Consider the following 27,977-nt stretch of genomic DNA (forward strand, 5'->3'; position numbering starts at 1 on the left):
TGTATGTATGCATGCATGTATGTATGTATGTATGTATGTATGTATGTTGTATGACATACGAACAGATTTTCGAGTTTTAAAAGTGATTAAAATCAAAAAAGTAAAAAATTTATCACTAGGTAGCGCTTCGATCACTGAAGTTGAAGTTACTAAATGAATCAGCTCAGTCTCCAGTTTTTCTTTAACCTAAGTGCCTAAGCCGGGTTAGATAACGTTGCCGTAATTATGAACTTTATTAGCAGCCAGGTTTGCTCATATTATATCTATTATAAACGTATATTTTGTGCAAACTATTCTAAGTTGTATTAAACAATAATAACTTAGGTGGCACTATCACATAAGATTTCTGTGATAAAAAGATTTAATGTTTTATTAAATCTCTAATTTCTGGTCTTTTCTAATATGCAAAATAAAGTAAATATTATTTAATTAGACGATTTTAATATGTTATAAAAGTTAATTGAGTCAACTTCAATATTTTGAACTTAAAACGAATTTAGCAGTTCTTGGTTATGAATTTAAAATTAGAGCAACTGCATAATCAACTTCAATTTTTATATTTACCAGCTCATAAATATAACAGCTGGTTATTGAGAAAAAGGAGTAATACAATTTTTAAACATTATATAGAAAGTATTATATATGAATAGCAATCAAAATGGCAACACCAACCAATGGTAATGGTAACCTAGTTGACGAGTTTGAAGAAGCGTTTCAGGTAAATTCTTTGATGTTGTACTAAAAGTAATTTATTTTCTATTACATTTTATTGTTCTACTCATATTATTGAAAGTATAAATAAATATTTATATTTTTGTATATTTTCAATATTTATTAAAATTTTTATCTTCTTAATTGCTTAAAGTAAAATTTTTTATAAAACTTTTAACTTATAGCAATGTTTAAGTATATTAACAAAGGATGAAGGATCAAGCAGCAGTGGAATGGGTATAAGCAGTGGTTTAACAATAGACAAAGAAGAAGCTCGTTGTGAAGTAGACCAAGTCACTTTAAGATTTACAGATTTGGCTAGACAAATGGAAGCTTTCTTTTTACAAAAAAGATTTCTATTATCAGCATTAAAACCAGAATTGGTAGTAAAAGAAGACATCTCTGATTTAAGACTGGAATTAGCACGAAAAGAAGATTTAATTAAAAGACATTATGATAAGATTGCAGTTTGGCAAAATTTATTATCAGATTTACAAGGATGGGCTAAATCTCCTGCACAAGGACCTGCACCTAATGGTAAATAATATGCTTTCGCGTTTTATTTAGATTTATATAACAGTTTATTTGATTCGTAGGATTACCAAATGGAACTCAAGGTGGTCAGAATCAACAAACTGGAAATGGCAGTGGAGGATCCACTATGCAGCAACAACAGCAATTATTACAACATCAGCAACAATTACAACAACAGCAACAACAACAACAGCAATTACATCTACAGCAACATCAAATGCAACAACAACAACTTCATCAACAACAGGTACTTAAGTAATACCGTTAAACCTAAAGTCATAAATCCTGTTTTATAGCAGGTAGTAAAAATCATAGGCATTAGAAAAATTATTCCATAACATTAATTAATATAAAATTTACATTTGATCAACCAACAAATATAGTATACTTCTAATTATTTGGATTAATAATGGGAAGGGGTCTGAAATATAATGTATTCATATAAATGAGTACTAATTTAGTTGAAAAGTTCTTAAGATTGTTAATGGTAAAAATGCATCTTACAATCTCATTTGCATTATAAGATTGTACTCAATGTAGTATTTTCATTTTTACTATAACAGCATATTTATTATCTTCAATTAAGTTTTTATATCATTTCTTACAATTTAAATATAGGTGCACATGTGAACAGAAATATATGTCCAAATCATGCATGTATACGTATGTGTAAAAAAGTACATATGTATAAAAAAAATAGTTGTTAAGTAAATTATTTTGATTGGAATACTCATGAAGATATTAGAATCTATTTTGTTTATTTTAATGTATAGACTACATAGGACAATATATAGAATGGTCCTAATGTAGAACAAAAAATTTATATTATTGTTGTATGTAATCAGTGCCTTATACAATTCCTATTTATAGAAGTGTAATATATAATGCAAAAGATTTAAAGTGCTTTTATAATTAACTGCGATATAAAAATACAAAAATATGAACTCTATATAAAGAAAGTATCACTGTTGTAAAATGGTGCCAAACAACTAATATAAAAATATGTACAAATGTTTAGCCAAAACTAACATAATAAAACTGATAAAGGCAATAATAAAATATAAGATTATGCATAGGGTATGGCTGCTTACATTAACAGACTTAATAAGCTCTCAATTATATACCCTCACAAATTATTGTATATACAAATATCATTTGTAGATTTAAAAAAGAAACTCGTGCCACTCCACATATTTTGGTATAGATAAAAATATATACAGACAAACTCCTATTTTTTTACACTTTTTATCTCATGGTTAGTACATTTTCTTTGTCATTGTCGTTGTATTTATACATATACACGCGCGAATGTGCACATATGTGATACATACATACACACACACATACACTTATATACACGCAACAGAGAGAGAGAGAGAGAGAAAGAGAGAGAGAGACACATGTGTGTGCGTGCGCGTGTATGTGTGATTTCAAATATTTTGTATATTTATAAGACTTCTCTATTTATAAGAAATTATTTCTTGCATGTAAACATGTATGCATTATGCATTTGCAAAATCGAGGATTATCAAACAAAATTTCAATGGTTATAAAGATAAGTTAAAAGTCTATTAAATGGGGTAGCATAAAGTTACATGTAAAGTTCCTGCTGCAAATGCTTTAAAATACATTATGTATGAATATACACAATTTTATATTTAGATAGTAGATGTAGTATGAAGTTGAAAAGAAAAGTTTGCATCTACCTAAATAATTGCAAACTGATATATATGTATATATATATATATATGTATATATATATCAGTATATTATATATTATATATACTGATACATATACATATACATATATATATATATATATATATATATATATATCTTATTTATGTTGTCTTTACATGCAAGTAGAAGTTTGCAGAATAAATCTCTGTTCATGCAAAACATTGTGCTTTCTTTCATTTTCCTTGCCTAAATATTGTCATTCCTGTATAATCCTATCAGTTTGGAACTACCATAAAAACCTATCTCAATGTTTATCTAAATACTTATTTGTCTGTGCATATGCATGCATGTAGAGAAATTCAGTAGAAAATTGACATTAGGAATATATTATGCATAAGAAAAAATTTCTTAAATGATAAAAATGTTGACCTGTAACAAAATTACCATTGTACCAAACTTGTATTATTTACAATTAAACCCTTCAAATAAGCTTAATACAAAATATTCAGTTATAACTTATAAAATAAAATCAATGAAACTTTTTTTCATGTATCAATTGGATTTTCAGGTGCAACAAGGTACAGGTCCTCCACCAACATCAAGTCTCCAAGGAGTCAGTGTCTCAGTTGGACAGCAAGGCATGTTCATGGCTCAGGGTGGAGTAGGAGTAACTGGTGGTAGACCTACAAGTTTTCCAGTTGGTGGTGTTGGAAGTAGTGCACTTCAAGGCCCATTGGCTTTCCTAGAAAAGACAACGAGCAACATAGGGATGCCTGAAAGGCGGAGTTGACGCGGAAGGGGAAGGGGCCGTGGTCGGAGTCGAGGAAGAGGTCGAGGAAGAGGACGAGGTGGAGGAGGAAGTTTACCGCCACCGCCGTCTCTTCTCGACCCATCGGACCCTTCGTCCTATGCTGCTGCTGCCGTAGTCGCAGCTGTTACGGCAGCGCCCCTTCCCTCACAACAGCAGCAGCCTCCACCATCGTGTACATGAGGATATTTCTAGCAATTAATTTTTATCACAAAGTTGTGTTAGACTTTTCCCTTCATATCTTGTATTATTTAGAATTTCATAACAATTAAAGTGATTTTTATTAACACTTTTGCAGCTTGTGGTACGGGTCTAGAATATTGTGTGTTGAAGTTACTTATGTACAGATTTCTAGAATTAATAATTTATAAATATCAGGGTATCAACACACACAGCGAAGAAATAACATATTTTAACAGTACTAGTTTTATTGCTTTATTACGAATTAAAATTATCAATATACAAAGATTATTCTATGTACTTGTTCTATATTAAGTATAAAGTTTACAATGATTTATAAATTATATCAATTTGTATTGATCTTTAAAAACATAACAAATTAAAAAGAATTCAACGATGTTATTATAAAACAGAATAAATCATAAAGAGTTTCTAATTGCGTATAAAATTGACAAGAATTGTACATAAGGAAAGTTATACCATAGAAATGCGATGATATATATAAATTAATATCATTTTATTTTCTTTAATTTATAATTACTATTAACTAATAAAAGAATTTTTAAATATCGAAGATGTAAGAAGTTGTATGTATGTATGTACGTAACAGAAATAGTAAGCACATTTATTTAATTATAATCGCTATATATTGTTCATTTAATTCTATTGGTTACATTATTATGAACAAGTAGTTATTGTTTTATTATGCACACAAGTATATTACATTATCTTATTGATTTCTTACAAAGTCAATTATTCAGTTAAAAAATGTACTAAAAATAGTATACGATTTTTATTTAAAAATCTGTTTGATTTAAAAAAATGCTATTTCAAATAAAAAAAATTGAACATGCAATGATGTAAAAATCTATAATTGTACTGTAAATGCATTCATCTTATAAAATGATATAAATACAACTTTCATAGGTATTCAATCATTAACAATAAGATATAAAATTGTGATTGTCAATTTTATACATGTTAATAGACCTCACTCAGTTTCATTTTTAATGTACATATTATATTGGATTATTTTTATATTATATCTTTTATGTATGTATATGCACGCGTATACAATATATAGAAAAGATAATCTTGCAATTGTAATTTAAATTAGGAAGTGCAAGAAATCAATTGTAAAAATTGAATAAGGGTACGAGTAGGACGCCCTGTCATTCCTGCCGGTATATATGGTAACTCATCATTTCCAGGACCCATTACTCCTGCAATATCTAAATGCATCCATGGAACATCATTTCCTGCAAATTCACGTAAGAAAGCTGCGGCAGTACAGGATCCGCCACCTTTACATTTTGCAACATTATTAACATCTGCTGCTTTAACTTTTTCTGAAAGTGTTAAGTAAATAAAGAATTCAGCAGAATAAAGTATTCAGTTTCTATTATAGATACTAAATAAATCTTTTAATATCAGATTTCTTACTTGTTACTTCATCTGTATAACATTGCCACAGTGGAAATCTCCACATCCTATCACCAGAAAACATGCCAGCTTGTTTTAAAGTTTCAAAAAGTTCAGCATTATTACTAAATACACCTGTAGCTGCACCAGCTAGCGTGATTCTCATAGCTCCTGTTAATGTTGCAATATCCAAAATAAATCTATAATAAATTTATTTATTAATAATTAATATACGCAATAATACAAATGCAATTTAAGCTAAGTATTAGAATTACTTCGGCTTGAATTCATGAGCATAACAAAGAGCATCTGCAAGTATAAGTCTCCCTTCCGCATCCGTATTGTCTACTATAATGCTTTTTCCATTCATTGCGACAACAAGATCGCCAGGTTTTGTTGCGGATCCAGATGGTAAATTTTCCGTAAGTGGAACTAAACCAATAATGTTTACTTTCAATTTCAGCTCTGCAGCTGCTTTTATAGATGCTGCTACACATGCTGCTCCACTCATATCCGCGCGCATTTCATCCATATCAGAAGAAGGCTGAAGAATACTATTTTTTAATATTTTTTCATTTTTTATAGTTTTAGCATATTTAAATAACTTACCTTTATGCTAATTCCACCAGCATCAAAAGTAACACCTTTACCTACAAACGCTATTGGAGCCTCATTACTATCAGTACCTTTGTAATTAATTTCAAGAAATTTAGGTGGCTCACAACTACCACGTGATACACTTAAGAAAGAGCCCATCTTTTTTTGTTTTGCCCATTCTTTGTCATGAATCTTCACACTAATTTTTAATGTGTTTAGAGTCGAAAAGACTTCATTTGCAAATATTGTAGGTGTCATTAAATTAGCTGGTGTATCAGCAAGTTTTCGTGCCCAGTTTTGTGCTGAAGCCTTAATAATTCCTTTCTGCCACTCATTTCTGTCATTCATATGTATAAATGTTATCAATTTATATTATTATGTATAACTTTTAAATTAATTTTGTTAAGATGATTCACTCACTGGCCTTCTTCGCCAAAAAGAGAAACTTGTGGTAATGTTTCACGTTTTTGTTTATTTTTTAATCCTTGATAATACCATGTACAAAGACCAGCTCCTTCTGCTGCTGCTTCTGCATCTCCTAATGGTTCTAGTTTTATATCTTTTATTTCAAGAGCATTTAACGCACGACAGCCAGCTACAGAAAATAATAACTTTTATATGTATGAAATAATCTACATTTCTGATATTTAATTTATAAAAAATACGATAAATAATATCATGAACATAAAAAAATTTCAAATCATACCTGCTGCAGCTGCACGTACGCTTTCTTTTCCTTCATGAATTTCTTCTAATACATTGATACCAAGATTTGATTTTCCCAAGCCAACTACTGCAACACCAGTATAATCCGTTTCGTCCAAACCCCAAAACACTCTAGCATGACCTTTTGGAATCTTTGGACCTGCTCTGTAGCAGTATAAGCAATTATTCACTATTAATATTTATACATATTCTAACAATGAAGTGGTAGATAAGGATGATGAGCACATGCATTAAGTAAATTATATTACAGATCAATTGAGACACACAGAATTTATATCTTTATTAATTACAATAAAATCTAGGCATTTTCGACATGAGTCATATGCTATATTATTTGCAATTTTAAAATATATTCTAAAAATATACTATTTTTTACATTATATGCCTTAGAATATAAGTTTTTATCATTATTCTACATATAACCACATTTATAATTATGCCTTCAAGATTAAACTATATAGTGATTTACAACAATATCGTTTCAATAAAATATTTTAATCTGCATTAAAATAAAAACGTTGAAACTAGACATCACAATTGGCTGTTTATGCTTTTTGTATACCACTTTCATTTTAGACCTATTTAAGAATCTGTTCTTAATGATACACAACATGACTTAATGACAGATTATACCTCATGGTAAACATTCATATATATAGTTTATATATATGTTTTTATATACATCTAGTAATACATATAATGATTTTGTCAGGGGATTTCATTTGAAATATTTTTAAAGTGAATTTAGAAAAAATGTTCAAATTTTTCATAATATATAATTTCTTGCAAAGTAAGACAATCTGATATATAGGAAATCTCATATTTATTTTAAACAAAGTATATAATAATCCAGAATTAAGTAGGAACTTAATATGAGAATAATATAGCCTAATTACTTTTATTAAAGTATACTATAAATGCTATTCCTTAAATGTAAAATCTACTTCAAGGAATTTGTGCAAATAATTTCTCTTTGTCTTATGATAAAATTTGGCACAAATTATATTTTTATATTTTTATATTTATTTGCTCATAAAAATTTATATATTCCAGTTATTTAGTTTATTATTTAAATTAGGCTACTTTAGTATATTAGATAATTGATATTAATAGTATATATTTATGTACTATGCATAATGTATATTAACATCAAATGTATATTGACATTAAATGCATCAATTACTTTTTTTATGAACTGCACATTAAGATTTTAAATAGAATCATTTGATAAACTTAATTTTCTAGGTACTCACTCTGTATACATGCCAACATGATTTTCACATGGACATTATGCCTCTAAGTTATATTTGTAATTATGATTCTCAGTCACAGAAATTTTATAATACTTTTGTTAGAGATACAGAAATACTTAAATCAATGTTGATTTCGTAACAATTGCCAAGAAAAAAGTTTTTTTAAATTCAATGTGTAAGAAGCATATGTAAGTTACATTAACAATTTAATGTGACATTATAAGAAAGATATTTAAAAGTTATAACTTAGTATACACCAAAACACATTACTACCACATTCCTAGCAACCATTTATGGTTAACATTCAGTCTATATTTTCAATTATACCTAAGGGTACTATATCCAGATGTAAATATTGTAAGTAACATTACCCATATTTTCAATTTGATCATAAAATAGAAAAAAGTATTTGTGCTGTCAATATTCATAACATACCTCTCTGAACTAGATAGCCTTTAATAATAAAAATTTTTATAATAGGAAGCTTTCTTTCAACCTGTAGTAAGTTATAATATTTAGAATAATTTTCCTGCCTCGTTGTTTATATGTGAGCATAAATTAGGTCATATCGAAAATACATCAGCACAAATTCTGAACATTTTTATTAATCTTATTGCATAACTTCCACATTAATGTATTAATTAAAATCAAACAAATTCTAATATTTTGATAATTCCTTGAGAATTTGCAGCTACTACAACATTGGACATTTGTCTCCAACAAACTGCAGAGACAAATTCATTCAAATCTTCTTCTTTTCGATTTTGAATTTCTAATATACTACGCACAGCATCAAACTTATATGAGAATAACTGTTTTGTTAGTCCTTTATAATACACATAAAGTGCATTGTTCTCTGAACCACAAGCTACATAATCACCATCTGTGGCAAGCCCCACAAAGTTTTTTTCATTAACATGTCCAATAAAAGATCTTAGGCAGTGGGGATTATTGATATTCCACATTTTGAGTTGTGAATCAGTACTTGCTGATACAATCTCTTCCTTATTAATAAATTTAACATAAGATACAGCTTTACGATGTCCCTTGAAAATGCGCAAAGCTTCTTTCATATTACGTAAATCGTAGTAATGAACACAATGATCAGCAGATCCAAATGCTAAGTGACACGAACTACAAGGATTAAATTTTACACAACAAACATTAGCTTTCGCTTCTAATGATGCAACAGAATGATCTGTATTCAAAGACCATAATTTAACTCTTGCATCATCTGATCCAGATGCTATAAGTCTAGTATCAACATCATTAAAATCTACAGACCAGCATCTTTTTTCATGCTCTTGAAAAGTTTTAGTTCTATGACCTGTTGCAGCATCCCACACTGTTACAGTTCCTTCATAGTCTGATGAGGCTAACATTCCTTTATGAAAAGAATTCCATGAAACACATGAAATTTTAGAACTAGAAACCATTTCTATACTAGGATAATGAATGTCAACTGTATCATGTATTACAGCTCCATAATCAAATACTTTAATTCGTTTAGTGACACCAGCTATCGCAAAGAATTCATTATCCTTATCAAATTCTATGCTTGAAACAATTGTAGAATTGTTAAAAATATCAGAAGAATAATTTAAAGTAGCTAATGGTCGTAATGTATTATATCTGGAAAATTTTACCAGATTTTCCCGAAAAATATCAAGGCCAGAACTTGTACTATGACTTACATCTGTTTGACTTTGAGGTTTATGTCCAAGTAATAGTTCCTTAGCACGTAAATGAAAGTAACATTGTACAAAATCATCAAAATGGCCGTGCATTCTTTTTCTACGAATAGCTAAGGTTGAACTACTTCCATATTCAATTTGTTTTTGATTACCAGACGGGTTTGCAAATGTTTCATTTCCCACTACTCTTTCATTAGGTTTTACCATATTCGAATCAATTATATCTATAAGACCAATCATTTCCCGTCTGATAGCAGATACTTGTGCTGTATCATTTTCACTTGATTTTTTTAAATCTTCTACACGTGGACATTTATTTTGAACATCTCTTAGAATATTTTCAACTTCTTCCATATCTCGTTTAATCAAAGCCATCTCTTTTTGTAACTGATTTCTTTGCTCTTCTTTTTGTTGTAACAAATGTCTTAAAAATTCATGTAGAAGTTTATTTTGTATAGCACATGTTTCAGCTTCAAGTAAATGCTTTCTTTGTGTCAATACTTCTAACATTACATTTACATCAGGCAAAGTTAAATGAGCACTTTCTACAGCAACTATATCTCTTAAACCATCACGCGAAAGTACAGATAATTCTGTTCCTACAACTCTATTTTTTCCATCTCCTACATACGAAGAGCCTAATTCTGAAAGGCCCTTGATTCTCGCTTTATATTTTGTTACTAATTCATTTAATAAAAAATTAGGAAAGATATCCTGCTGACTTAAAGCAAGACTACATTTGGGACATCTGCTATTAGCTTCTAAGGACTTCACAATGCAATGATAACAGAAGGTGTGACCACAACGAGTGATATGTGCTTCATCAATTAATTCGAAACAAATTGGGCATTGATAATCATTATTTCTGTCTTCGAGCGAACTGCCAATTCCAAGTAAAATATTGCTGGAATGGAAGTGATGCTTCGCATTTCTACTAGATTCCCCTATACCTCTACTGCTTCCTGCCCCACTATCACTTCCTAAATTACCATCCCCATTAGACGACATTACTCTTGCATCATTGCTCAGTCTAGTCTTTCCTGAAACAATCAAAATAATGCTATTGAGCTCTAAAAATAAAAATAATTTACTCTATATTGAAAGTTGTATTAAAAAAATACTTTTTACAAAATTTGTCATACAAAAGAAGGAAAGAATTTTTATATCTTAAGAATACAGCTCGAGCAGCATTATAACAATTGTTTCAGGCTGGAAATGTGAAGAATATATGTAAATATATTTATACTAAATATATCAAATATATATAAGTGAAAGATCAGATGCAAGATTATACAATCTGCAGAAAATCCTTTATATTCATTGTTTTCTCATAGTAGAATACTTAATGTTCCTTATAAAACAACATATATTTTCATTTATATATATATATATAAAAGAAAAAACTGTAAGAAATAAATTAATGAAGCAGTTTAATGTTAAAAGAAAGCATATATCGTAGAATTAGATAACCATATGTATAAAAAAAGATACGTAAATTTTTAAATATACTACAAAGAAAATAAATGAATCAATAAAATAAATTAATAGAATGAATTATTACATTAAAAATAATTGACATATATGTTATTAAAGATACAAGGCGCAATAAAAAATTTCAAACTTACAAGCAAATATGTTTTAGTAGTTTCCCCTGAACTCGTTCATTGTATTTAGCTGCTGCAGGAGTTAGTGTAAAACTTTCATCATCTGCCTCGTATACTCCAAGCACCAAACCTTTCTATAGAAAAATAAAACATTACAATTATATAAATACATAAAATCGTTTATGTAATTAAGTTTCATAGCTAAATCAACATAATTATTTGAATTTTGATAAAGATAAGAAATTTTTATGCCACTTAAATATACCTTATTTAAAAGATAAATAATATGCTATTACTTTCTTATTTGTAATATAATTAATTTTATAATTGTGCTAATAAATAAAAACGTGTAGATAAAATAAGCATGTTCTGCTTTAACAATCTATGCTTCAATGAACTAGCACGCAAAAAACACTAGGTAGACAATTTCTTAAAATAATTGTAAAACATTTTTTTAACAACAGAAATGACTTTTATAATCACCTTCATTGTTGAATAAGTTTTGAAAAACAGTAACTGCGTCTTTGTGTACCGTAGACCCTTACCCCTGATAAGAGACAACGCCATAATTTGTTCAAGAGAACATTATGAATACGCATTATATATATATGTATATATGTATATATCTATACTGTGATTCTTCTGAGATAAGTTTATCGCGTCTACGTTCGTTGCTCAGTTAATATGAATTAGAATAAGATAACACTTCCGTTTCTGATGCTTTATAGTTCTTTCTCAATTTGCTTAGTTTTTTATAAAAGAAATTTCATTTAGTAATTTTATTGTGAACCAATGAAAAATTACGAAAGATGGAAGAACTTTGTTACTCAGTCGATAATTTCAATGGGTAAAATAGATTCATAGATTTATTGTTTATTCTCGTTTGAGAATTTTCTTAATCATCACGTTTCTATAACTATTTTAATTATTTATGTATGGTTAAATTAATATCGGTTTGTTAATATTTCAATTAATTATGATATTAAATTTTTTATGAAAATAAATATGATCTTAGAGAAAATATATTTATTTTATATATTTTTAAGAATATAATTTATTTGGAAATTGATATTTATATGTAAAATGTATGTTTATTTATACTTTATACAATAAAGAAGTTTTCGTTATCAAAGTTACAGATTTGTAATAATTTGCATTGATTCTATATATATTGTAAGATACATGTTGATTATATATTATTAACTACGATAATATTAACTAACTTAATTAATTTAACTACATATAATTATTCCAGAAGACAAATTAATTATATTCAATTTTTTATTTACATTATTAACTCATTACATCTTTCCATATCTAGAATATTCTTGATAATGTTCTGTTTGGGCTAATAACAGTGAAGGTGGTGGTGCTTGAAGATGTTCTTCACCACCATATCGTTTGATAATACTCTCTCGTGCCTTATCTTTCAATTCATCTCTCTTCTTATCATATTCTTGTTTTAATAATTCTAATTTTGTAGGTTCAGCAAGTAAATGTACATCAACTCCTTTCTCATGTGCTTCCCAAGCAAATAATTGAGCATTTGCATGTTGCTGTGTATCTCCTGAGAAACGTACAAAATTTCCTCCTTTATAATCCACTCTGTAAAAACAAAATATTCATCACGGATAAATAAATATATTATATGTAATAGAAGAAAATTTATATATAAAACATATAATAAACAGTAGGAATATAAAACATACTCTCTATCTGTGCCTGCATAAGGATTATCACGCATAGACCTAGTTTTAGGATCATAATATGCAGATTGGAGATCCAAATTACGCAAATATTTGGCTGTATCTTCTCTAATTCTTAGATTTCGAACAGTAATACGTTGTTTAGAATCAACTTTAGTTCCAGGCATATCAACTTCATCCACATATTTGTCTTCATCTTTATCTGAATCTTGTTCATCGTTTTCTTCAGCATTGAGTTTCTCTGCGCGCATTTGTCTTTTAGCTTCTTCTATTTTTTGATATTCTTCAACAATAGCTTTATGCTCAGACAAGTCATAACCAGCCCACCTACATAAACAATTAAATTCTTTAATACATAAATAAAATACATTTTAAATTGATAAGCACATAAATCTACACAAATGAAATAGTTTAACTTTCCTACTATGGCAGAATTGGCTACCAATATACTGCTGCTGTATAAGACGGTTGAATCATAAGTATAAATTTTACCGTAACATTTGATACTTTCTTGTATTATGCAAATTATTAATTTTTTATTCAAGTTATATGAAATTAAAATAAATCGATTTATAACTGAATATAGGTCAGAAAAGCATTGGTTGGCATGGAAATGTCAAGATATATTATGTTGTCCTAGAGTTTTTAATTCAAACAGAATTTTAACAGGAGACTGCAATCACTTTCAATATACAGCAAGCATTTAATTTTGAGTGACTAAAGCAAGGAAAAAATTAATTATAAAACATGATATTATGTACCTATCTCTTTTTCCATCATAATCAACGCATAGTTCAGGTTGTGCAAATTCATCCGGTGCAATATTTGTATTTGTAAACTTCGCTCCTATTTTACGGGGTCTTTCCATACATTCCTTCTTCTTATGCGTCATAGCACCACAATTTTCACAAGCACCTTTACGATATTTTGTTGCAATTTTAGATGTATCTACACCACGTTTATACCATTCATCTATTCCACTAAAGTATTTTCGTTTCTCAGGTTGAGGTCTTTGATGTTTTAATGTTGGACCCTAAGAACTATTATTGTAGTAATCATATGATATCAAACAATAATGGATAATACAATAACATAGTAGAGTTAAAAAATATTAAATACCTGTGCTCCAAAATACCATGGTGTTGCACTAATATATTGAGGAATATGAGGATTAATATCTTTTCCTTCTTCATCGACAGCTGCAGGTGCTGTACCTGCTTTTCTTGCCTCTTCTAATTCTTTTGCTTTTCTCCAATCTTCTCGGCTCTTTTTCCTTGGTTCATCTTCACAAGCACTTTTGTCTTTTAAGATTTTCGATACAGGTACATTAGCAACAGCGTTGGCCATATTTTAACAATAATATTCACAATTCCTACGATCAAAAGATGTAACAACACATACAAATTCGATCTTACTAATATTAACATATATCATGGCTTAAAGAATCAATTAGAGAAAATTGTTTGTGAAGCGACATCTGGCGCTAACAATTTAAACAAAATATGTCGTAAACATTTTTAATTGGTTTGTAATTATCTTTAACTCTATAATTACTTTTAATACAATTATTTATTGAACAAAAATTTATTGTAGAGTTTAATATTAAATTAGATATTTAAATTTGGAAGATTTTATATATTTATGTATAAGCATACATAATTACTGACCGTTGTTATCTTTTTTTTGATATATTTTTTCCTCATATACACATAAAATAGTACTGTAAAATATTGGACAATTACAAAATTTTTCAATAATCATCTCTTAAACATATACCGACGAAAGGTATTTTTGTGGAAAGTGAGGTCGCTGTTGTAGAATAATCCAAAATGTAAAGGTAAGGCCAAACTATAACGACAATTTATCTTTAATGGCTAATTCTTTCAATGAATTAATCAGGAAACTATTCGATTTGTATTGGTTATGATCTCAACCAATTTTAGCTTGTAAAAAGAACCGTTGCTGCAAAGACGCAGAAAGAATAGCCATATTATACTAATATGTGATTCGAGCTTACTATATCATATTTATTCAAATGCTTTAATTTATGTATATATACATCATACATCTGTTATAAATATATGTTTATATCATGTGTATACGATAAATTGGATTAAACTTATAACATTTTTATTTTTATTTATACCAATATTTTAATATTCAAGACAGATTGAAGGTCCTACAGATTATTTGTATAAAATAAATTTTTTGTATGTAAGATATTTAATTGCAAAAATAAAACAATGTACGAATAAATCATTTGAATACATTGCATTCGACTAATTATATAGCAATAAAAGAAATTATTTATTCAGATCTACTTATTTATATAACACATTTATAATCCGAAAAATAATTTATTATTGCCGAGTAGATACAATAGATTAATAAAAAATAGGAAAAATAATATGCAGTTATTAATAATTCAACTAAGAAATGTGAAATCAATGTGGACGCTCGCCATTGTGATATGGTTACTGTTAGGCAAAATCGTTAACCTTACACCATATTTGTTTATTTGCGATTGTATTCTGCATCAAATGTATTTGTTATAGGCTTCTCTTTTATTATTTGTAAAAAAATTATTCATTTATTTACAGAACAATATCAAAGATAAATGTAAATTTCTACATTGTCAAACGTTAATTTTACAGTGGATTGCAATTTTTTGGCGGGAATCTGTTAGCGCGTCATGTTAGAGGGGGAAAGCTTCATAGACGTATAGCGAATCGGAGCGCGATGCATCGCTTCGGTTGGATCAGTCGCATCTCGCTATTCGTGCAGGGAGTTGTATACGAGTCGCTTTCTGTAATACGTATACAAAGCATAGCCTGAAGAAGAAAACGATGCGCTATTATCAAAAAATGAAAAACTGAAAGAGAAGAGTGAAAGAAAAAGAGGGAAGGGTGAAAGAAAGGGAAAAGAGAGAGAGCGGGAATAAGAGGAAGAGAAAAAGAGAAGAGCGTAAAGAGTCAAGCTTCTTGCCGACTTAACGTGAAAGACCGTGTATCTTCAGTGCATAGCGTAGAAACGCACGGTGTCTCTCGTAACCGGCATATCACGACGCGCGCACCGGCAATCGCCTTTGTCTGTCCGCCACACTACGCAAATTCCGAGGTGAGTCCGCTTCGTTCTATGACGTGATCATTAACGGATTATTTGCGCCGCTAAACCTATCCATTTTTGTTATACCTTGATGAAATCGAAAACGATTTTCGTCTATTTTTCGAAAATTTTTGGGCTATTACTTATAAGTATATTAAAATCACTTTTTTGCGATGCGAAAGAAAAAAACGAAGGGTGGGAGTGGAAATAAACGAGGGAGGAAAAAAGAGACAGTAGATGGATGCGAGGTTCTCGACTCTTGCGTGATGCCATGATTTGTCGGCCATGGCGTCCCCAGTAGTAAGGCGAGGCTTACTAGAATGTACTTTGATAGAAACTCTATCGACATTCTCTACCTGCAAAAATTATTTAAAAATCGTTGAATATGTAATGCAAGACATTTTTAGTATCCAAGATAAATTTCAGACAAAATATTGTGACGGATAAATAGTATACATTTATTCAAAGATTTTGAAAATGGCGGGCGCGGAAATTTCAGACAAGATTTTCGTGCGAAAGAGATCTATATAAATCTGGAAAAATAACAATATATTACATTCTTGTTTCTTTTTCAAATTCATTTTTTTAAATTATATATTTTATTTTTTTTCTGTATTTTGTTATGAATTCAATTTATAATCAAACTAAAATGTTTACTAAAAATCTTCATAAATACTTTACCTTCAATAGCTGAAAGAATTTCGTTCGGAAATGTACAAAATATCTAATTCGCAACGGAAGATTGATATTTACTTATTTATTTTAAGAATTTATATTTACAACATTACATAATACTGAAAAATTAATAGTATTATCAGACTTTTGAAAATCAATAAATGTACTTTCTAAATTTTTATATAATTTCTGATCTTTTTTTAAATAAGAAAAATGCAATTGCTGATAAAAGTTTTATAAATACTGTATTGAAAAAAAAAAAATATCGAACTCAAATATAGATAGCAATATTTTCTTTAATTAATCTGTATGATTGTGTTTTCATAGTGAAAAATATCGCTAAATATGTCAGACGACAATTCACCTGTTGTGGAAGAACAGAAAAAAAAAAGAGGTCGGCCAGCGAAAACAGATAAGAATACTGTTAAAGAACCAAAAAAGAGAGGAAGACCAACTTCAGAAAAATATAATGCAGTACGTGCAACAAAATCTGATAATGAGGATGATGCCCCACCAGGACCTGTTAAAAAGGGTAGAGGTCGACCGAAAGGTTCGCATAAGAAAAAAGTATGTAAACATAAATTGTAATCTTTTGTTTTAGGTAAACTCTATAACAATCAAATATTTATTAAAATAACAATTTTAAATTTATAGCAAGGACCTCCAAAAGGCATAGCTCCTTCAGGTCGAGGACGTGGTAGACCAAAAAAAGTAGAAGAGAAACCTGAAAGTACTGGAGAAGAAGAAGATGAACAGGAAGAGGAAGAAGAAGAAGAGGAAAATTGAACAATATGAAATCATCTGTTTTATCTAAAACATTTTTGCTAATTATTCAATCTTTGTGTTAAAATTATTTTTTATATTATTATGAAAATATCAAAAAGTAAATTTAGTGAGAATGATAAATAATTTCCTAAAAAGAAAGATTTTGTATATTGAAAATTATTTGGAATATTATATATTTGCATATTTCACATTTGGAGAAGTGATCGTAAATGTATAAAATATATGAAATAATTTTAGTCCACTAAAATACTTTTTGTATTATGTATTGTTCTTTAATTGCAAGAAAATGTAAGTTCTAATCGCGTCAAGTTTCCATCAAGATATCTATGTTTCATAAATTAATTTAAAATTCCTAGATGCATTTAAAATTTTTGTATTTTATAAGGTATATTATATGGTCTTGCATCACTTTTCCACTACCTCCTCTACTTCTATATCTTATGCTATAATTCTATAACACAAGATGATGTACCATTATAAGAGATAGAACACAAACAAGGGAATATTAGCATTTTTGAAACAAGCATATGTGTGAATGTCAAATTTGTATTAAAGTAAATAAATTCATGAAATACTCTTATTATTTTTATCTTTAAGTCATTTTTACTAACAAAATTTATTAATGATATTTTTAATTCCCTTTCTAATTCAATATTATTGATAAAATATTTTAATAAAGTACTTTGTATGCAGAACAGTATATATTTACAAGTACTTGCAATTACATTATTGTTATTTTATAAAATTTATTTTTAAAACTTGTAACGATATCTTATACATGTCATCTTAAATTCTTTTCTTTCTAATGTTTGTTTTTGAATTAGATTTTTATTTTATGAAATATTTTCTTGCTCTGATTTGCAAAAGGTCCTATTCTTTTCGTTTAAAATATTTTTTGTGAATAGTTGTAGTTATATGAATCATTTTGCATAGATACTATTAATTTTGAAAATTACAAATTATATAATGTAAAAAATTAGTATTTTAATTATAAACATATAACATAAAATTTCAGTAATGATTTGCATATCCAATAATCGTTAAAATTTTGGATGTATAAAAATTGCTATATGCATATAATTTGTTAAACAAACAGATACAAATTAAGTTTTATAAATATAAATTTGTTATGTTACAGAGAATATATTTATGTAATAATTGTTACATCAGGAAAAATAGGAGAGTGAATTATATATATGGTTACAATGTTATTCGCAATAGATAATAATCACAGTACTTTGTTAATGAGAGTAATTGATAATAACAATCAGTAAATTTCAAAATAATATAAAGCTTTTTTAGACAACGAAAGGCACTAGAGTTAGAGACAATTTTACGTTGTATTTTTACTATGATAAAATAGATAAAAGTTTAAAATACTGTTTTTGTACTTTAATACATTGTTTTCTATAAAAGCTGCATTAGAAGATACAAGAAAAATGTAGTTAATTACAAAAACTATAAATTTTATGAACTGTGTTATATAATATTTTTGTATATATCTGCATTTCATTTTTTGACATCATTTAATACTGTTATATCAAGCATATTTTAATGAACTATATTCTTAATACATAAAAGATAAATGAAATTTGGTCAAACACTAATTGATATCTTGTCAATGATCACCAAAAAGTTCAGCATTATCATCTATGTCCATGGATTGGTACCCTTGCTGTAAAATTAGTCCTTTTAATATTTAATGTACTTTTATATTCACTCATTGTTACATATATACACACTCGTCTTTGATGATTATTATAACATTCATCCAATAATTCAGTTTCCCAGTCATCTTCCTCTTCTTCTCCAGGATCAAAATTGTACATTGGCATTAGTCTATGTCTTAAGCGCTCCAACTTTCGTTTTCTTGATATAATAAATACCTTCAAAAAGATTGTAGTTTCCAAATATATATTTTATATTATTTGCGATATATCAATATCACATTACTACATGAAAAGATTCATAATGATTATAGTTAATGATAAAAGTATGATATATTCTATGGTATGATTTTTCTCTAATCTATCTATTCATTCTAGAATTATTAATAAATATGTACATATATAAAAAATGTTATAATTTTTTCCATTTCTACTATATTTAACTTATAAAATAAATCTTCAACTATATATTTCTTTTATAATAAAAATATAATGAATAGGGATGTTACAAAAAATAAATACCAAGATAAGTATGAAACATCATTTAATTCTAACATTACAAAGAGCAAAAAAATACGCATGGATAAAATACATATTATTTACATCTATTGTTTAAAGTATATATTCAAAAGAGAGAAATTTGTTAAAAAATGTATATCTAAGAGTGTGTGTGTCTTTATATATAAAATGTATGATATTTAAATATGAAATACATGCTTATTTATAACAAAATTAATACTTTATAACATATTTATTTCTACTTTTTGATATGCTTACAAAATGCGGTAAAGATCAAACTATATTCCAATGCAATAAAATAAAGAGATGGTATATGTGATAAAAATATGTTAATAATGAATGATATTATGGTCCATACCACAGCAGATAATACAATGACGAAGACCATAACACCAAGTGGTACAAAAATATATTCTATCCCTTCTGGTGGTCCAAATTCATCAGTAGACTGTAAGGTTGTTGTAGAAACATGTACAGTATTCCTTGATATGTTAAATGTTAAAGATTTATCTTCCAATGAATTCACAGTTGTTTTAGGTAAACTCCATAATTGTTGCACATTATTACTTTGCTGTGAAAATTCTGTTTCTGTTTCAGATGTACTATTCAATGTAAAGTCTGTTTCAATGTTTGGCAAATCATTTAATGATATTATTTTTAAAAGCGAACTTGTGGTATTTTTTATATTCTCCATAGTACTATGAATTTATTTATGATACACATTACTATTTATTTTTAATAAAACTGTAATTTACAATAAATTAATCCTTTTTTATAGATCTACTAAATTGGATAGTATTAAAAACTTAATGACTATCTTTATTTATTTTGTAATATTTTGGTTTGAAAATACTTTGTTGACATTATTAAATATCTATAAATGAATATTATGTACAACGAAAAAAGTTACTTTAATTCATTGTTATATTTCTATATTATTATCATTGAAATATTGTAAAAATACAAGTTATATATAAAAAATTTATATAAAAAATTATTTTTCAAGACACATCGGTTTTTAAAACTTCATAACACTAAATAAGTTTTATATTTTAGGATAAATTTATACTCAATAAAGAAGTATAATTCCTCTGTTTATCTAATCTAATAAAAAAAAAAAAAAAACGAATAAAACACACTAATGTTGCATCATTATGATCAATACATAATGACCTTCAATGTTTCAAAATTTATCACACAACAAAACAGTTTAAGTAGATTAATGTAAGATTTAAGATCATTCAATGCATTTACTAAAAGTATACTTTTGTATTTATATTCAAATATTATCGTCACATTTAGCTAAATAACAAACAGATGAATAGTCATTACAAAACTGCTTTGCGTGAATATACGAGACAAACTACTAGCAATTTTACAGATTTCCCTACATAGCTAAGAAATGTAATTATATTGGTTGCATAGATTGCATATCACTGATTTAGGATATTTGATTGGTTAAGCATCTAAAGAACTATAAATAATAGTCATATTGATTCAAGAAGTAGATTCACACTAAATTTTAGTAATATTTTATTAGTGATATTTTTGTTCTCAGTTTTTGATCTTGTAATTTTTTACATTGATCTATTGGGTACACTGTTTAGTATAGTTCAATTTACCTTTCCTAAACTACAATATTTAATATATTTATGGATGTTGCGCACCATATCATTTAGATCGATTTGGTTATTTGGTGATGTTCATTGACGGTCTGGTGTTCGCTTCTGATCGTTTTATTATTTTTTACTATTTTCTTCAAACTCATTGATACATTTTTTAAAAAACAATATGTATGCTCTCGAAGATGGTGAGTGCAAGAATTTAAAGAACGTAATTTCAATTTTTTATCAATCTCTTGTTATTTTTAATAATTATTAACATTGAATAAATGAAAATCCAGAATTCTAATCTGCAATAAATTTATATATAATTTTAAATAATTTATACAGATCAGTATGATGATGAAGATGCTGAAGAAATTTCTTCGAAATTATGGCAAGAAGCATGTTGGATTGTTATTAATGCTTATTTCGATGAAAAAGGTCTTGTACGTCAACAACTTGACAGTTTTGATGAATTCATAGAAATGTCCGTTCAGCGAATCGTAGAGGATTCTCCGCAAATTGATTTACAAGCAGAAGCTCAGCATACTTCTGGAGAAATAGAGAATCCTGTCAGACATTTATTGAAATTCGAACAAATTTATTTATCCAAACCTACACATTGGGAAAAAGATGGTGCACCATCACCTATGATGCCAAATGAAGCCAGACTTAGAAATTTAACTTATTCAGCACCTTTATATGTTGATATCACTAAAACTATTGAAAAGGATGGTGAAGATCCTATTGGTTTGTAATTATATTTAATAATATCTTTAGATTATACTTATAACAAATATAACAGAACTAACTGGAAATGGCATTTGCAGAAACACAGCATCAGAAAACATTTATAGGAAAAATTCCAATTATGTTAAGGTCCAAATATTGTCTCCTTGCTGGTTTGTCAGATCGTGATTTAACAGAATTAAATGAATGTCCTTTGGATCCTGGTGGTTATTTTATTATTAATGGATCTGAAAAAGTATTTGAATATATTTCTCTTTTGAATATATTTATCATTCTAGTTTATTTATTATATTAACATGTTATTTTTGTGTACTTTTTATCAAGGTACTTATAGCACAAGAAAAAATGGCAACAAATACAGTTTATGTGTTTAGTATGAAGGATGGTAAATATGCATATAAAGCTGAGATTAGATCTTGTTTGGAACATAGTTCACGTCCTACCTCTACATTATGGATTAACATGATGGCAAAAAGTGGTGCTGTATGTATTGTAGTAATATAGAATGATATTTTAGATGAAGTAATTATAATGTAATTTGAAATGATAACAATAATTATTTTTTATAGAGTATTAAAAAATCAGCAATTGGGCAACGTATTATAGCTATTATACCGTATATTAAGCAAGAAATTCCTATTATGATAGTTTTCCGTGCACTTGGCTTTGTAGCTGATCGTGATATTCTGGAGCATATTATTTATGACTTCGATGATCCTGAAATGATGGAGATGGTAAAGCCTTCATTAGATGAAGCTTTTGTTATACAAGAACAAAACGTAGCTTTAAATTTTATTGGTACACGAGGTGCTAGACCTGGAGTAACAAAAGAAAAGCGTATAAAATATGCTAGAGAAATTTTACAAAAAGAAATGTTACCTCATGTAGGTATCAGTGATTTTTGTGAAACAAAAAAAGCCTATTTCCTTGGTTATATGGTACATAGATTACTATCAGCATCTTTAGGACGAAGAGAATTGGATGATCGAGATCATTACGGCAATAAAAGATTAGATTTAGCTGGACCACTATTGGCATTTTTATTTAGAGGTTTATTCAAAAATCTTATGAAAGAAGTACGTTTATATGCACAAAAATTTATAGATCGTGGAAAAGATTTTAATCTTGAACTTGCTATTAAAACAAAAATAATTACCGATGGTCTGAGGTATTCACTGGCTACTGGTAATTGGGGAGATCAAAAAAAAGCTCATCAAGCAAGAGCAGGAGTTTCACAAGTATTAAATAGATTAACTTTTGCATCAACTTTATCACATTTAAGAAGAGTAAATTCTCCTATTGGAAGGGATGGAAAACTTGCAAAACCACGTCAGTTGCATAATACACTATGGGGTATGTTATGTCCTGCAGAAACTCCTGAAGGTGCAGCTGTTGGTTTAGTTAAAAACTTGGCATTGATGGCATATATTAGCGTTGGATCTCAACCATCTCCGATATTAGAATTTCTGGAAGAATGGTCTATGGAAAATTTAGAAGAAATAGCACCAAGTGCAATTGCTGATGCAACAAAAATATTTGTCAATGGTTGTTGGGTTGGAATCCACAGAGATCCAGATCAATTAATGGCTACTTTGCGTAAATTAAGAAGACAAATGGACATCATTGTGTCTGAGGTATCAATGATCCGAGATATTAGAGATCGTGAGATAAGAATATATACAGATGCTGGAAGAATCAGTAGGCCTCTGTTGATTGTAGAGGGGCAAAACTTATTGTTAAAAAAGAGACACATTGATATGTTAAAGGAAAGAGATTATAACAATGATGGGTACACTTAGAAAAATATACTTCTCTCTTTTATACTTTTTGATAAATTTTATTAATTGTAATCATTTTTTGTAGGTGGCAAGAATTGGTGGGCAGTGGAGTAGTAGAATATATAGATACACTTGAAGAAGAGACTGTCATGATTGCTATGTCACCTGAAGACCTTAGGCAAGAAAAGGAATATGCTTATTGTACAACCTATACACATTGTGAAATACATCCTGCTATGATTCTAGGAGTTTGTGCTTCCATTATTCCATTTCCTGATCATAACCAGAGCCCTAGGAATACTTATCAAGTAAGTTTTATAATTTTATACAATATTTAGATTATTTTTTAGATATAAGATATTTATCTTTTTTTATATATTATAGAGTGCTATGGGTAAACAAGCTATGGGAGTTTATATAACAAACTTCCATGTGCGAATGGATACATTAGCTCATGTACTTTATTATCCTCATAAACCATTGGTTACCACCAGATCTATGGAATATCTTAGATTCAGAGAGCTTCCTGCAGGGATTAATAGTATAGTTGCTATTTTATGTTATACTGGATATAATCAAGAAGATAGTGTTATTCTAAATGCTAGTGCAGTTGAGAGAGGTTTCTTTAGGTCTGTTTTCTACCGATCTTACAAGGATTCTGAATCTAAAAGAATTGGTGATCAGGAAGAACAGTTTGAAAAACCTACACGACAAACTTGTCAGGGAATGCGCAATGCGATATATGATAAATTAGACGACGATGGAATTATTGCTCCTGGTATTCGTGTATCAGGTGATGATGTTGTGATAGGCAAAACTATTACTCTTCCAGAAACAGATGACGAGGTAAATATTAGGAGTTATTTAATGTAAAATTATTATATTCCATCTGTATTTAATTATATATTATAAATATTTATAGTTGGACAGTACAACTAAACGGTTTACGAAAAGGGACGCATCTACTTTCTTACGTAATAGTGAAACTGGAATTGTAGATCAAGTGATGCTAACATTGAATAGTGAAGGATATAAATTTTGTAAAATCAGAGTTCGTAGCGTACGCATACCGCAAATTGGTGATAAATTTGCTTCGCGTCATGGACAAAAGGGTACTTGTGGTATCCAATACAGACAAGAAGACATGCCATTTTCATGTGAAGGACTTACGCCTGATATAATTATTAATCCTCATGCTATTCCATCTCGTATGACTATTGGTCACTTGATCGAATGTATACAAGGAAAAGTTTCAGCAAATAAAGGTATACATTATCATAAAAGGTTATAAAAAAAAAAATATTATTTTATAGTAACAATATTTCATGTAATTTATATTGTTTTATTGGATTTATATAGGTGAAATTGGTGATGCTACTCCATTTAACGATGCGGTTAATGTACAAAAAATTTCGACGCTTTTACAAGAATATGGATATCAATTAAGAGGCAATGAAGTTATGTATAATGGACATACTGGGCGTAAAATTAATGCTCAAGTTTTCTTAGGTCCAACTTATTATCAACGTTTAAAACACATGGTGGATGATAAAATTCATAGTAGAGCAAGAGGACCTGTACAGATTTTAGTTCGACAACCAATGGAAGGTAGAGCAAGGTTAGTAAATTTAGTTACAAATTTCTATAGCATTATTTTATTAAAGAAATGTTTATCATTTTATAAAAAAAAAGTACATAATCACATTGTATTCATTTTATAGAGATGGTGGATTGCGCTTTGGTGAAATGGAACGTGATTGTCAAATTTCACATGGTGCTGCTCAATTTTTGAGAGAGCGTTTATTTGAGGTTTCTGATCCATACAGAATTCATATATGCAATTTTTGTGGATTAATCGCAATAGCGAACTTACGTAATAATACATTCGAATGCAAAGGTTGTAAGAACAAAACACAGATCTCACAAGTTAGATTACCATATGCAGCAAAATTACTTTTCCAAGAATTAATGGCTATGAATATTGCACCAAGATTAATGGTAGCATAAATATATTTAATGCGTATATTTTTTTAACTATTTTAGTATTATTTGTTAATATCTAGTTATATAATTACTTTTAAGTTAAATTTAAGTACAATAAATACATGGTTGTTATACAAAATTGTATCTAAAATTTGATATTATATTTATCTATGAGAAAGAAAAAAATCTGTATACTGTTATCAACGTATTATGAATAAATAAAAACAAAAAAATCACATAATAACATATCTTCATTTAAAATATGAGTTGTTACACAAATAGTTTTATTAATTTGTATTCTTCTAATCTGAAAATCCAAAATTGCATATATACATGTTGCTATTATTTACGTTCTTATTTATAAGAGAGAAATATATTTCTATCATATAAAAAATTATAAATTTTTAATTTAATATTTTTAAAAATATATCTGTGTAGAAAGAATTTAGTATTGATCTAATATATTAACATATATTAGTATGATTATACTCCATATGTTACTGATTTACAGTTTGTACAGGACATACATCTAAAAGACAAAATTTTGCTCTGCACACAGGACAAGTACATTTAGAAGATAACCATATTTCTGGTGTATTCTCATCTTGTCTTGATGCAAACCTGTATTTAATACAAATATTTGTAAATTAGAAATTAAGATGATCATAGAAAAAAAATGCATTCCAATAAGAAATTAAACAGAAGCTAACCATTTTGCCATACATTCAATACACCACATCGGTCGACAATGACAAATTGTACATTCATCAGAATTTGGTCTTTCAGTAATATTTCCACAACATTTATTTAACTTTACATTAGATCGTACTTGCATACATCCAATACAATTCTCTAATTCCTATAAAATATAACAATAAATAGAATATGTCATTAAATATTTAATATATATTATAAAATATTTATTACCTGTGCAGTTTCATAAAAAGGATTTTCTAATGCTTGTTCTTTGAAGACATCAATAAATCTATCTAATAGTGTTTTATGAAAAGTAACATCTTGTAAAATGACTATTGGTTGTTGTACTTTGTCTTGCAAATCCTTGAAAGTAAATGTACTTATTCTTATATCAAACGCTTCTGCTCCTATCCTAGTAGGTTTGACCTGCATCATCATTTTTGTTTTTATTCAATAAAGAGTAATATATACTTTAAAAAATAAATAATTGATACCTCAATATTAATAAACTGGACTTCACCCCTAGCTGTATGAGACATGGCATGAGTATCACTTTTGCTTATTATTAAAGCAGTTTCACTTTGCCGTGCAATAAACAGCTTATAAGAAGTTATTTTAACTATCCAATTATCTGTTACAATGACTCTAGTTACACTACTTGTATCAATTAAAATTTTATCTATTCTGAAAAAAGTTCAGATATCATGGGCAACACAATCCTATAATATATATAAAATTTATATGAATGTATAAAAATTATTATATAAAATTATCAACCTTCTATATTCTGTATCAATCTCGGACGCAACAGACATCCAATTAGTATTATCATCACAATAAATTGAAAGATTTTGTACTATTGGATGCATCTTCCAATTTTTTTCTGACCATTTAAGAATTGTATATAAAATATATGCTGGTCCTGCTATCGTAACAATAACAAGAATTGACCATAGAGGGCTTTGATAAAACAATTGTATATTTCCTGCATCAACATGACCAAATAATATCAAACCTAAAATATAGCCTAAAAACAAAATTTATGCAATTACATTATGATACGGTATTACAATACAAATAAAATTGATTGTTTTACATTTATATTTGTTAGGAAAATTAAATTTACCAAATGGCAATAAAGAATGTATGAATAACGTAATTACACTTCTTCTAATGTGATAATTTATAAATGATTCAGTTTCACTACCCAACCAGTTTGCAAATATAGTCTTTATCGTTAAACCAGTAGAAACAAATTCCACTGGCGGATAAATAATACAACCAGATATTAAACAATAAAACAGTGTATAAAAGAAATAAGTAGACATCGTAAACAAAAAATCTATAATACTGTTTAAAAAAAAATAAAACCATGAAATTGTAAAAGTTCTCTTAATTCAATTTCACTTTTTTTAGTTTCGACAATTTTTTCGAACATAATACGCACAATACACACAACAATTAGAAATCTGTCCGAATATCATATTGTTAAACATTCA

The 27,977-nt window shown here is 28.1% G+C and overlaps 7 protein-coding genes across 12 annotated transcripts; 3 read left to right on the top strand and 4 right to left on the bottom strand.

Moving 5' to 3' along the window:
• Positions 1-129: 129 nt before the first annotated feature.
• LOC124423442 (mediator of RNA polymerase II transcription subunit 28-like) lies at positions 130-4,254 on the top strand. Its single transcript, XM_046961161.1, has 4 exons — positions 130-718; positions 897-1,248; positions 1,308-1,492; positions 3,494-4,254. Exons 1-4 carry the CDS (start codon positions 659-661, stop codon positions 3,713-3,715), a joined length of 819 nt encoding a protein of 272 aa, XP_046817117.1. The 5' UTR covers positions 130-658; the 3' UTR covers positions 3,716-4,254.
• LOC124423425 (E3 ubiquitin-protein ligase COP1-like) lies at positions 4,144-11,961 on the bottom strand. 2 transcript variants are annotated; one of them, XM_046961136.1, is made up of 8 exons: positions 11,693-11,961; positions 11,231-11,343; positions 6,639-6,802; positions 6,353-6,527; positions 5,945-6,269; positions 5,611-5,879; positions 5,357-5,535; positions 4,144-5,262 (listed from the first exon to the last, which is right to left on the bottom strand). In XM_046961136.1, the coding sequence occupies exons 1-8, from the start codon at positions 11,774-11,776 to the stop codon at positions 5,027-5,029; spliced, it is 1,545 nt and encodes a 514-aa protein (XP_046817092.1). In that variant the 5' UTR covers positions 11,777-11,961; the 3' UTR covers positions 4,144-5,026. The 2 variants fall into 2 exon arrangements, with proteins under 2 accessions (XP_046817092.1, XP_046817082.1); XM_046961126.1 differs by lacking the exons at positions 4,144-5,262; positions 5,357-5,535; positions 5,611-5,879; ... (1 more) ...; positions 6,353-6,527; positions 6,639-6,802 and adding an exon at positions 6,914-10,645 and having other exon boundaries at positions 11,693-11,722.
• A 511-nt stretch (positions 11,962-12,472) lies between these two features.
• LOC124423434 (pre-mRNA-splicing factor Slu7) lies at positions 12,473-14,349 on the bottom strand. Its single transcript, XM_046961149.1, has 4 exons — positions 14,035-14,349; positions 13,677-13,948; positions 12,919-13,242; positions 12,473-12,814 (listed from the first exon to the last, which is right to left on the bottom strand). Exons 1-4 carry the CDS (start codon positions 14,260-14,262, stop codon positions 12,511-12,513), a joined length of 1,128 nt encoding a protein of 375 aa, XP_046817105.1. The 5' UTR covers positions 14,263-14,349; the 3' UTR covers positions 12,473-12,510.
• Positions 14,350-15,665: 1,316 nt separating this feature from the next.
• LOC124432786 (ABC transporter F family member 4) lies at positions 15,666-18,064 on the top strand. The gene is made up of 3 exons (XM_046981987.1): positions 15,666-16,032; positions 17,023-17,262; positions 17,350-18,064. The coding sequence occupies exons 2-3, from the start codon at positions 17,041-17,043 to the stop codon at positions 17,479-17,481; spliced, it is 354 nt and encodes a 117-aa protein (XP_046837943.1). The 5' UTR covers positions 15,666-16,032; positions 17,023-17,040; the 3' UTR covers positions 17,482-18,064.
• Positions 18,065-18,163: 99 nt separating this feature from the next.
• Positions 18,164-21,044, bottom strand: LOC124432785 (uncharacterized protein C3orf18-like). 5 transcript variants are annotated; one of them, XM_046981984.1, is made up of 4 exons: positions 20,841-21,043; positions 20,026-20,365; positions 19,224-19,367; positions 18,164-19,156 (listed from the first exon to the last, which is right to left on the bottom strand). In XM_046981984.1, the coding sequence occupies exons 2-4, from the start codon at positions 20,359-20,361 to the stop codon at positions 19,100-19,102; spliced, it is 537 nt and encodes a 178-aa protein (XP_046837940.1). In that variant the 5' UTR covers positions 20,362-20,365; positions 20,841-21,043; the 3' UTR covers positions 18,164-19,099. The 5 variants fall into 5 exon arrangements, with proteins under 5 accessions (XP_046837940.1, XP_046837938.1, XP_046837941.1 ...); XM_046981982.1 differs by having other exon boundaries at positions 20,026-20,411; positions 20,841-21,042; XM_046981985.1 differs by having other exon boundaries at positions 20,933-20,951.
• A 252-nt stretch (positions 21,045-21,296) lies between these two features.
• LOC124432782 (DNA-directed RNA polymerase II subunit RPB2) lies at positions 21,297-26,023 on the top strand. Its single transcript, XM_046981976.1, has 10 exons — positions 21,297-21,477; positions 21,620-22,021; positions 22,102-22,256; positions 22,346-22,504; positions 22,591-23,810; positions 23,885-24,107; positions 24,184-24,645; positions 24,722-25,064; positions 25,159-25,417; positions 25,521-26,023. Exons 1-10 carry the CDS (start codon positions 21,459-21,461, stop codon positions 25,804-25,806), a joined length of 3,528 nt encoding a protein of 1,175 aa, XP_046837932.1. The 5' UTR covers positions 21,297-21,458; the 3' UTR covers positions 25,807-26,023.
• LOC124432784 (E3 ubiquitin-protein ligase TM129) lies at positions 26,016-27,944 on the bottom strand. The gene is made up of 6 exons (XM_046981980.1): positions 27,605-27,944; positions 27,256-27,505; positions 26,973-27,162; positions 26,710-26,904; positions 26,493-26,641; positions 26,016-26,403 (listed from the first exon to the last, which is right to left on the bottom strand). The coding sequence occupies exons 1-6, from the start codon at positions 27,804-27,806 to the stop codon at positions 26,280-26,282; spliced, it is 1,110 nt and encodes a 369-aa protein (XP_046837936.1). The 5' UTR covers positions 27,807-27,944; the 3' UTR covers positions 26,016-26,279.
• Positions 27,945-27,977: the final 33 nt, after the last annotated feature.

The sequence above is a fragment of the Vespa crabro genome, chromosome 1 (assembly GCF_910589235.1).
Source record: "Vespa crabro chromosome 1, iyVesCrab1.2, whole genome shotgun sequence".
NCBI lineage: Eukaryota > Metazoa > Arthropoda > Insecta > Hymenoptera > Vespidae > Vespa > Vespa crabro.

What these genes read in the sequence shown, in the direction of transcription:
- LOC124423442 (XM_046961161.1), top strand. Translation starts at nt 659, where the DNA reads ATGGCAACACCAACCAATGGTAATGGTAACCTAGTTGACGAGTTTGAA. An exon ending in AGTTTGAAGAAGCGTTTCAG is followed by an intron (nt 719 to 896) that starts GTAAATTCTTTG and finishes TTTAACTTATAG; the next exon opens with CAATGTTTAAGTATATTAAC. An exon ending in AACAACTTCATCAACAACAG is followed by an intron (nt 1,493 to 3,493) that starts GTACTTAAGTAA and finishes TTGGATTTTCAG; the next exon opens with GTGCAACAAGGTACAGGTCC.
- LOC124423425 (XM_046961126.1), bottom strand. Translation starts at nt 10,613, where the DNA reads ATGTCGTCTAATGGGGATGGTAATTTAGGAAGTGATAGTGGGGCAGGA.
- LOC124423434 (XM_046961149.1), bottom strand. Translation starts at nt 14,262, where the DNA reads ATGGCCAACGCTGTTGCTAATGTACCTGTATCGAAAATCTTAAAAGAC. An exon ending in TATGATGGAAAAAGAGATAG is followed by an intron (nt 13,243 to 13,676) that starts GTACATAATATC and finishes TTGTTTATGTAG; the next exon opens with GTGGGCTGGTTATGACTTGT. An exon ending in TATGCAGGCACAGATAGAGA is followed by an intron (nt 12,815 to 12,918) that starts GTATGTTTTATA and finishes TTGTTTTTACAG; the next exon opens with AGTGGATTATAAAGGAGGAA.
- LOC124432786 (XM_046981987.1), top strand. Translation starts at nt 17,041, where the DNA reads ATGTCAGACGACAATTCACCTGTTGTGGAAGAACAGAAAAAAAAAAGA. An exon ending in AAGGTTCGCATAAGAAAAAA is followed by an intron (nt 17,263 to 17,349) that starts GTATGTAAACAT and finishes TTAAATTTATAG; the next exon opens with CAAGGACCTCCAAAAGGCAT.
- LOC124432785 (XM_046981984.1), bottom strand. Translation starts at nt 20,361, where the DNA reads ATGGAGAATATAAAAAATACCACAAGTTCGCTTTTAAAAATAATATCA. An exon ending in TCATTGTATTATCTGCTGTG is followed by an intron (nt 19,368 to 20,025) that starts GTATGGACCATA and finishes ATCTTTTTGAAG; the next exon opens with GTATTTATTATATCAAGAAA. An exon ending in ATAATAATCATCAAAGACGA is followed by an intron (nt 19,157 to 19,223) that starts GTGTGTATATAT and finishes CTAATTTTACAG; the next exon opens with CAAGGGTACCAATCCATGGA.
- LOC124432782 (XM_046981976.1), top strand. An exon ending in TTCCAGAAACAGATGACGAG is followed by an intron (nt 24,646 to 24,721) that starts GTAAATATTAGG and finishes AAATATTTATAG; the next exon opens with TTGGACAGTACAACTAAACG. An exon ending in AAAAGTTTCAGCAAATAAAG is followed by an intron (nt 25,065 to 25,158) that starts GTATACATTATC and finishes GGATTTATATAG; the next exon opens with GTGAAATTGGTGATGCTACT.
- LOC124432784 (XM_046981980.1), bottom strand. Translation starts at nt 27,806, where the DNA reads ATGTCTACTTATTTCTTTTATACACTGTTTTATTGTTTAATATCTGGT. An exon ending in ATTGATACAGAATATAGAAG is followed by an intron (nt 27,163 to 27,255) that starts GTTGATAATTTT and finishes AACTTTTTTCAG; the next exon opens with AATAGATAAAATTTTAATTG. An exon ending in ATTGAATGTATGGCAAAATG is followed by an intron (nt 26,404 to 26,492) that starts GTTAGCTTCTGT and finishes TATTAAATACAG; the next exon opens with GTTTGCATCAAGACAAGATG.